Raw genomic sequence first — 10429 nt, forward strand, 5'->3', positions numbered from 1 at the left:
AGGAGGTGAGGGAAACGGATGCCTAGGCTAATGCAGTTTATTATTGATAAAGTGAGGAATTAGGATTAGGAATTTTTTTACTTTATAAAATTTCTATTTATTTTTTTAACTGAGAGGAGGGGAGATAGAGAGACAGACTCTACATGTGCCCTGACTGGGAGCCACATGGCTAACCCTGTCTGGGCCGATGCTCTGCCCATCTGGGGCCATGCTTGCAACTGAGCTATTTTTAGCACCTGAGGTGGAGGCTCCACAGAGCCATCCTCAGCGCCTAGGGCCGACGTTCTCAAACCAATTGAGCCATGGCTGCAGGAGGAGGAGGGGAGAGAGAGAGAGAGATAGCAAGAAGGAGAAGGGAGGAGTGGAGAAGCATATGGTTGGTTCTTCCATGTGCCCTGACTGAAAATTGTATGCGGGACTTCCACGTGCCAGGTCGATACTCTACCACTGAGCCAATCAGCCAGGCAGTAGGAATGTTTTAAAATATGCACTTATATTTTACAATTTTTGATATCTTCATATAACTGATAATATTGTGACATATTTTTTTTTTCTCTAAAATAAGACCATTAAGGAACAAACTAGTCTGTAACATAGGCTAATGCTGCGCTCTCCAGATTCCGCTTCTCTTCTAGATAAATAAGAGTACCACCCAACAGAAGTCTTACTCTCTCAGAAAAGTGTCTCATAAAATGTTGCATGTATTTCCCCCCCAAAGGCTGGATATGTTTGCACATAATAACTAAACATAAACACTGTTTTTTAATAACCCTCTCTATTTCTCTAGAGTCAGACACTGCTTTGATTTTAATTCAACGGTCCTTGACTATTTTACAAACATGTCAGGTTTCAAGACCAGGCATGTATAATTCTGAGCCATAACTTAACAGGTATGTAACCTTGGAAAAGAGAGCTGGTTCTCTTTTATGTGTTTTAGCTTGTGTATTAAAAAGATGAATAAAAACATTACTTTGAAGAAAGTGAAGGTGTGGTGAAAAATAGATCTGCAATCAGGGTTATTTGATTCATTAACTAATGAAATGCTAAATGGTTACTTTCAAATTCATTTCTTTTGGTTTATTTTTCTATATAAAATACATTAAAACAACAGAAGGAAGAAATTGGTAATCGTTACAAACGCATTTTAAAAGGTTTGTTTCTACTGTACTCTCTTAGACTTTGTAATAGGGATTCAGCATTCAAATATGATACTCTAACAGGAAGGAAAAAGGGCAAGTTTACGATTGTTAGAAGAAAAAGTAGAACTTACCATTAAAATGGCCAGAGCCCCCGTGGTTCTAAAAAGAAACCAAGCCATTGTCTCCAAGTCTCTTGCTGAGCAAATCCCAGGGAGCTGCTGCTTCAGTCCTCCTGCCCGTCTGCATCGGTCTCTGCTGTCTTCAGGAGTGCACTGATGGCCTGTAAGGAGGTTCCTCCCCACCCCAACCCAAGGATTGGTCTCACCAGAAACGCTTGAATCACTTTTGCTCCCAGGTAAAAACTAGACACACCTCAATTCCTAAAGCAATGAAATCCTTTGTTAAAAGCTGAAAGGAGAGTTCACAGGCTAAAGACAACGTTTAATGGGAAGGTACTAGATGAATAATAAATTAATCATGGTGTGGCAGAGCGAAAGCTAATCCTGACTACACTGAAAAAAAAAAAAATCCAGTTGGCTTCTTCTCAGGGTTTCAATTAAAACTGAGAAGCAAAACAAAACACAAAATTCCCCAAAACCTAACTTGTGGAAGAGCATTTCTTTTTACCCTGTGTATACGTGGATAGATCTAAAGTTAAACAAAATATAGGTTAAGTACTAATACATTTTTTTGGAAGTAACTAGAAATCTGAAGAAGAAAACCACCACATCAAGCAACTATTAATACAGGTTTTGAACAAAAACATCGAAATAAAATTGGGGTAAACAGTTATATGGTGCCTTGGGTATTTTTGAACTACATAAACAATGCATTGCCAAATCAGATCTCTGATAGTAATCAGATGGCATCTTTCCTGTTGTATTTCATTTAATTTGTAAGTTTTAAAAAAAGGTAGGTTGCCTAGTTAAAGTAGGTTATCTTTGTGCACTTGAATTACTCAAGACACTTCCCAGGAACAGACAACCTGCTCCCTGCTGCGTACTTGTGCACTTCTAAACATTCGGACTCCAACCCAACTCAGGATAGAGACAACTAGTAACACCGTTTTAGTTCGCTTGTGATGCTAGAATTAAACACAGTTTTAAATGTTCCAGAATATTTAAAGAAATTTTTTGTGAAAGAGCAATTTTATCTCTGAAAGTGTTTATGCATCAGATTTTGGAAGCTTTTTAGTTTCAGAGGAAACATTTAATTGCAATATTTTAGGCAGAAAGTATTTCATAGTCCAGTAGTTGGAAAAGAACATCGTTGTGTAAACAAAATCTAATGGTTTTTTTTTCTTGTGTGTATGTGTATGTGTGTGTTTTTTTAAATTATAGTAAAATATTCATAACAACCTATACTATTTTAACTGTTTTTAGGTGTACAGCTGAGTGGCATGAAGTACATAAACATTGTTGTGCAACCATCACCATCATCTGTCTCCAGAAAAATCTTTTTTTTTGTAATAAGGTTTTTGTAAATAAACTTTCATCAGAACACAGGCCCACATGTTTACCTATTGTATTGTGAATGTCTGCTTTTGTGGCACAGGGTGACTTGAGCAGAGCTGACTAGTTGGACAGAGACTATATGGTCACAAAGTCAAAAATATTTACTAATTTATAGAAAATGTTTGCTTTATTTATTTACTTTCAGAAAATGTTTGCTGACCCCTGGTTGACACCGTATACCTTAATGTTGTCTGACAATCTGATGGGTGTTGACTCCTACAGAGAAATCATTAACAAATATTTTAAATCTGCTTTCACTTGGGAAAAAAATTTTCTAAAGATCCAGGCTTATTTTTTTTTTAAATTCCCTCTAAATTCCTAATGCACATTTTATGCACTTTTTGATTGGAGTCAAAAAGTGAACAACTACTGAATCCTTTCCAAAACGGAAAGACTGAAATGTAGGGAGAAATCTTTTCTGAATTAGGACATGGTCTCTCTGTGACTGGACTAATTAACAAATAGGAGAGGATAGAAGCTGGCTGAGCATTATTAAATTAATTAATTAATTATTTTTTACAGAGATAGTGAGTCAGAGAGAGGGATAGACAGGGACAGACAGACAGGAACAGAGAGAGATGAGAAGTATCAATCATTAGTTTTTCGTTGCACGTTGTAATACCTTAGTTGTTCATTGATTGCTTTCTCATATGTGCCTTGACCATGGGCCTTCAGCAGACTGAGTAACCCCTTGCTGGAGCCAGTGACCTTGGGTTCAAGCTGGTGGGCTTTTGCTCAAACCAGATGAGCCTGCGCTCAAGCTGGCGACCTCGGGGTCTCGAACCTGGGTCCCCTGCATCCCAGTTCGATGCTCTATCCACTGCGCCACCACCTGGTCAGGCAGCATTATTAGATTTATTAATGACTTATAGAATGCAGAATTCAGTGATCACAATGTTGGTTACTGTCTGAATTATTGCTTGAATTTGTTTAACAGTGGTGAGGGTTTTGGGTTAAATGTTTATATATTAGTACTTTTTTTTCTTAAAGCATAATGAGGGGAAATACATATGTCTAGGCAAAGGCTAGAAGATACCACCATAATATACTAGAACTTAGTTTTTGAATGAAGCAATTATAGATTTACTTAATTTATTTTCTTCATTATGCCTGTATGTATTTTATGATTTTTTTTTTGGTAATGAGAATGTATTACCAAAATTAGAAAAGAAAGTTATTTAAAAAATAATGTGAGTATAGCAATCTTTTATGAATAACCTCGCAAACTTTGGGCCAGGGAAAAAGAGAAAAAAAATGTAATGAACTTTTAATTTCTTTCTTTCCAGAATTTCAAATCTTGCAATTCTTCAAAGTTTTATGGTGCTGAAGACAAAAGAGATAAAAAAAATGATAGCAATGAAGTATGATATCCATAACCACACCCATATACTGCATTGTAGACTAAATTCTAGAGAGGGCTTAATTTGTCCTCATTTACTTTCCCTAAAATTCTAGTTCTTTGACAATTTTAATTAATTGGGGCTTAAAAATATTAACTATCATTTTATTCTTTCCTCACCTGAACATAGGTAAAGGATTTAAGTGGTATTTCACTTTTGTGTTTTGAAGTACCATCTAAGCATTCTTGGTTGGGTGTTTTCCATGGTGTTTCTAATGCTCATTATCTACAGCAGTTGTATTATTCATCATGTAGAGAATGCTAATGAGACTTTACTTTCACAGGCGAGCCTTCTCTGGTCTTCATTTGTTTTAACTGGAAGCATATATTTAATATGTTTTATTTGTCGGACATGACTACTTTTGATATTTAATTGTATTTGAATGTCTACACATTCACGATTTAAGATATTAGTTCCACAAATTATGCGTTGACCAAATTACACAACTACCCTGAAATGGCCTGCAGAAGTTGTGATCATCACTTTTGGTTATTCAAGGTCATGGAAATCATACACCTCTTCCATTAGGATCACTACCTGAAGACATCTAGAAATATCAGAGAATTATGTGCCTGAAGAGAACAGTCTGCACTTTTGTAATTAGTGAAAATAGACTTGGTAATCCAATTTTCCATTAGATGATGGTATTATGAGATGATGATCAAATTTCCCATCAGAACATGGTTCACCATGCTTCTGAGATCCTATGAATTATTTCTTCTAAAAATTGTGTAATTTTTTATTGTATATTGAATCAAGACCAAACTTCAGAATGGTAAATTGAGTGAATGCACAATTAAAAATATTTTACTTATGCTGTGGACCAGGGTCAATATATTTTTGTTTTGGCTTGGTTTGATTAAGCACTTATTTATTTGTGGTAATAGTTTTATAAGGTAATATACAGTGTGAAGGGAGTATTTTCCAAAGATACCTCATTCAACATTGTTTCCTAGGGAAAAGCTTTTCTTTGGTTCTTGACGTTTGTTGCAGATAAAATTGACAAGGTGAGATCTACTGACAAAATGCAGCGAGAATCCATCAAGTTCCCTCTTTCTCTGGGCTTTCTCCACACTCACCAAATTCCAGACATCTCTCAAATAGCTCAGGCAATGGGTCTATAATCTATAACTGAGCTCTTGTTCCTTCCTCGCCTCCTCCAATCCACCCCTCACTCAGCAACCTAAGTGCTATTTTTAAAAAGATGTGGCTTCCAATGTACATGGAACAGAATCAAAGCTGCCTGTCATGGCTGATCCATTCCCTGTTCCCCTCCCCCACAACCACATCACACCATTCCTTCCTCTCACAGGTGCCTTCTTTTGTTCTTCAGAAACCCTTAGCTCTTTATCTGCCTCAAATCTTCACTTAGTGTCTCTCCCTCCCTCCTAGCTGGCTTCCCATTCATTAGATGGTAGCTATGTGACCTACTTAGAGAGGTCTTTCTACTACCCACCCATGGGTACTGTCATCTCCATTCTTCTTTTTCATCAGTCATTCCAGTTTGCTTCCTGTATAGAAATTAGAGAGATGTAACTTCTTATTTCTTGATGGCATTGCTTATTTTGTCTTTCTCTACCACCGACTGTGAGCTCTATCTGGGAGGAATCGTGTCTGTCTTATTTTGCAGTATATTCCCAGGACTTGCAGAGTGAATAAATGAATATATCTTTAAAATTTTTGTGCAGGTATGACCACTGGATCAAAGGGCACGCATAGTTCAAGTTTGTACTTGATTGTCATCTAAAAGGCTATATACCAGTGGTTCTCAACCTTTCTAATGCCGTGACCCCGCAATACAATTCCTTATGTTGCGGTGTCCCCAAACCAAAAAATAATTTTGGTGGCTACTTCATAACTGTAATTTTGCTACAGTTATGATTCGGAATGTAAATACCTGATATGCATTATGTATTCTCATTGCTACAAATCAAACATAATTTAAACATAGTGATTAATCACAAAACAATATTTAATTATATATTGAGAAATATTTATTACTAATGGACCTCCTTACCTAGTGTATTGGGGCTACCATTCCGTAAATAGCTGCTTAACTAATGGATCTGTTTTTTCCAGATTAGTGGCAAGTTTTCTATTTAGAACAGTGTGAACTATGTCATAGGATACACTGCAGTTTCTGCACAGCATGGTATCTTTCAGGGCTCTTTCACACTATAAAGCAGCGGTTTCTGCGGTGGAATCCACATCTCATTTACTGCAATGGGAGACCCGTGGATTCCGCAGAAGAGAGATCCCCTGTATGGCAGAAATGCAGTTCCGACACATTTCTTCCTCTCCTATTCAAGTCAATGGGAGGCCGCAGCAGATTCCGCTCAAATATAGAGCATGTTGCTTAATTTTTTCCACGCTAGAACTTTTCCTAGAGCAGAAAAATTCCAAAGGTGGAATCTGCCACCCCCAATAGACTTCTATAGGAGGCAGATCTTTTACACTGCAGAATCCGCACAGCAGATTCCTCAGTGTGAGGTGCTTTGTGTAAGTGTAAGCTGCTTTGTGTACTGTGTAATGATTACACACAAAGCACCTTACACTTACACAGTATTGTGTGTATGGTATGTGTACTGTTTTTACATTATTAACCTTTTCTACACCAGCAGGCTGTCTCTTGACTCTCTTGGCTCTCCGCCTCTTGCCTCTCCGCCTCCTAGGCTTCTGTCCTCCCGCGCTTGCTGCACCCACCCACTGATGCCGGCAGAAAGCCAGACACATGTAATGCGCTGCTATGGATGAGCAGCCGCACTGCTATGGACTGTGGAGCATCCTCCCCTGCTTGCCCCCCCCCCCTTAGGCCCCGGAGGGGTGATGCAATCACGTCTGCGCATGACCGCAGGCATTCAGTTTGGAACGCACGTCCATAATGGCGTGCGTTCAAGCTGAATAGCACTGCTTCAGATAGTAGCGCAACTTCTCAGCGGCTAAAGCCATCGGAAATATGTATTTTCCGATGGCTTTAGGCGACCCCTGTGTTTTGGTTGTTCGACCCCCGCCGGGGTCGCGACCCACAGGTTGAGAACCACTGCTATATACCAATATACATTCCCCCCGAGGAATGTGTAAGGACATACCTGATCCTTTTTCGTGTCAGGCATAAAGTTTGTTATAGGTCATTCTTCTGCGCTTTTTTTTTTAGTGAGAAGACAGTACTCTTATGAAATATAATATATTTTAGCACTATTAAGAGATTTAAGTGTTGTTTATTTGAATGCTAATAATTTATTAGATTATGATAAATTTAAATAAAATTAAGATCTGAGTATAGTGCTCTAAGAAATGGGACTCAGCATAGAGTAAGTTCTGGAGCTTGGTTAGTTCCACAGGACCTGCATAATTCTTGGATCTAGCATCATCCTGGCCTCCTCACCATCTCAGGTAATCTGATATGAAAAGGTATGACAATCAAATATACAAAGTCAAATATTAATTTTCTATGCTCTGTAGTTATTGTCATGATTCTTTTACTTTGACATTTTTTATCTTTATTTTGACTATAAAGAGAATATTTTAGAGACGTCCTCAGGTATTTTTAAGAATCATGCCTGGCCAGGTGGTGGTGCAGTGGATAGAGCGTCGGACTGGGATGCTGAGGACCCAGGTTCGAGATCCTGAGGTCGCCAGCTTGAGCACGGGCTCATCTGGTTTGAGCAAAGCTCACCAGCTTGGGGCCGGAGCTGGGGGTTACTCGGTCTGCTGCAGGCCCACGGTCAGAGCACATATGAGAAAGCAATCAGTAAACAACTAAGGGGTTACAATTGTGCAACGAAAAACTAATGATTGATGCTTCTCATCTCTCTGTCCCTGTCTGTCCCTCTCTCTGACTCTGTCTCTGTAAAAAAAAAAATCATAAGAGCCATTACTTATGCTTTTCTACCACTCAGAATTGTACCGATGTTGTTACTGGTAATTTCAGAGGAAGGAAATTTATTTTGATAATAGTGTTAATTTAAACCACAACCCAGTACTCCACCCATGGGAAGAAATAAGTGAAATGCTTCACTAGCTTCTCAAACCACATGCCGCGAGGCGTGGCTGCTGCGGATATGGATGGAGCCGAAGCTGTGCTCCCTGCTCTGCCGCAGACCAATCTGGAGAAACTGGACTCTAATACCACCATAGGACATTAAAAAAAATGAGCTCTAAAGATTTCAGGAATGACTGCAGCTTAGAACTACTACCTCTAATGTAAGGAGAAGGGACGCCTCTAAAAAAATGAGCAAACTGTCATTCATTATCCTTCAGGCTAAGTGCATTTCTCTGCCAGAGACTCATGTGTTCCTGGCTTTCTACCTAGTGAGGATTCATATGCTAATGCGTTTGTGTTAGAAGTTCCAGGTAAGTTTGACAAACCTGTATAAATTGCACAACTTATTAGACTATGCATTTTATTATTGATGTCCTGACTAGGAGCTACAGAACCTCTTGAAAAAGGTTAGTTAGAGGAAACATATTTCAATTGTATTTGGTTGCTGCCGTTTTCAGGGGCAGAATAACTTTCATTATCATGTGGAACTGTTTTGTATTCTCATAATTACTCAGGAAAGCATGAAACTTTCAGTTCAAACACATGAACATGTTTTGTCCTGCAGTTCGGACATGTCTAACTGGCCTTCCTTTGAATAAACACCATGATTCTATTCACTGTCATTAAGAATAGGGTCAGGATCCATTATCTACCGGATGTGGTAATAAATCCAAATTGTACAGCAAAATGTTGTTGACCCTAAAAAATTTTTTTCTATGTTGTTTCACAGTAACTTTTTTCAATATCATTTCAATTTACTTTTCTTTATTGAAACTTCTGAAGATTTCATGGATGCATTAAACCTAAACATTTCCCAAAGCATAATCTTTGCAATATGAATCTATGTTCTTTGATCCAGTGCTGGCTCAGCTGCAACATATTTGGCCTGTTTCTGGAAGAATACACTAACAACAACAAAAAAAAGTAGAGAAACTCTGTCTCTGCCCTTCCTTGTTAGCACAGCACATTAATGAGTCAGTGAAGGCTTCATTTTTGATGCGTTATACACAGGGCCAATTTTATGAATGTGTGTCTGCATGTTGATTAACTTGTATAACATGGTGACTTAATGTTAATCTTCAGTTCTCCATGTGAAGTCAAGGTTGACAGATTCTCAGAACACCCTTTTAGTCCTTTAGACTTTGAGGTGATGCAATTTATACTAATTTGGGTTGGTCAGCCTGCATTTACAGGAAGTGCTTTGAACTTATGAAATTTATCTCTAATTACTTTAAATTTCACCAACCTGTAGGTTTCCCATTTTTTTTGGAGGGAGGCTACATTTTGATAATTTATATTTTGAGAAGAAATTATTTGTATCTTCTAGTGTTTTAAAATTTATCATCACATATATGCACAAAGCACTTTCTAAAAGAAATTGTAAGGTAGATTTTTTTATAGAATAATTCAGTAATTTTTTTTACCTTAGTAATAAAAATCTAGAAAGTAAAATGGGAAAAAATACTCTACTCACAGCCTTAGTTAAAAACCAAAAACTCTTTGGAAGTAACCTCCTCAGGAATTGTATAGAAGAATATTAAGAATGGACGTAAGATCTAAGAATATAGAAAGGTATTATATTGTTCCTGGATGATAAGAATTTATATTATAAAATGTCAATTTCTCAGAGAAAAAAAATCTTAATGCAGTTCTCAGACTTGACCCACTGTCTTTTTGAGGGATGGCAGGAGGAAGATTAAAAAAATCTTGGCCCTGGCGGGTAGCTCAGTGGATAGAGCATTGGCTCAGTGTATGGATTTCCCGGGTTCAATCACAAGTCAGGGCACATGGGAGAAGTGACCATCTGTTTCTCTCCCCCCACTCTCAACCTTTTTATACTTACCGCCCACTTTTGTATCTCCGTTAGTAGTAAAATTTTCTAACCACCCACCTGTTCCACAGTAATGGTGATTTATAAAGTTGGGAAGTAACTTTACTTTATAAAATTTATAAAGCAGAGTTACAGCAAGTTAAACCATATAATAATAATTACTTACCAAGTACTTTATGTCAGATTTTCGCTGTTTAGCAGAATAAATCTTTATAAAACAACTTACTATAGTTAAATCTATCTTTTTATTTATACTTTGGTTGCTCTGCTAGCACCCACCATGAAAGCTGGAATGCCCACTAGTGGGCTGTAAGGACCAGGTTGACTACCACTGCTCTAACCCTTCTCTATCTTTTCCCCTCCTGCAAACAGTGGCTCAATTGGTTCGAGTGTGGCCTCGGGCTCTGAGGATGGCTCCATTAGAGAGCATCTGCCTCAGGCATTAAAAATAGATTGGTACATGTATGAGGCCCCGGGTTCGATCCCCGGCATCTCCACCAAAA

The 10429-nt window shown here is 38.0% G+C and overlaps 1 protein-coding gene across 2 annotated transcripts in view; it reads right to left on the reverse strand.

Annotated features, from left to right (window-relative positions):
• Positions 1 to 1500, reverse strand: part of DSG3 (desmoglein 3) — a 31101-nt gene extending 29601 nt beyond the window's left edge. The window contains exon 1 of one of the 2 annotated variants that reach the window (XM_066352901.1): positions 1271 to 1500. In XM_066352901.1, coding sequence (XP_066208998.1) covers positions 1271 to 1318 — 48 coding nt within the window. In that variant the 5' untranslated portion in view covers positions 1319 to 1500. The remainder of the gene's footprint in view (positions 1 to 1270) is intronic. The other variant, XM_066352900.1, reaches the window with a different exon arrangement.
• Between the last annotated feature and the right edge of the window lie 8929 nt (positions 1501 to 10429).

This window comes from Saccopteryx leptura, chromosome 11, assembly GCF_036850995.1.
Source record: "Saccopteryx leptura isolate mSacLep1 chromosome 11, mSacLep1_pri_phased_curated, whole genome shotgun sequence".
Lineage (NCBI taxonomy): Eukaryota > Metazoa > Chordata > Mammalia > Chiroptera > Emballonuridae > Saccopteryx > Saccopteryx leptura.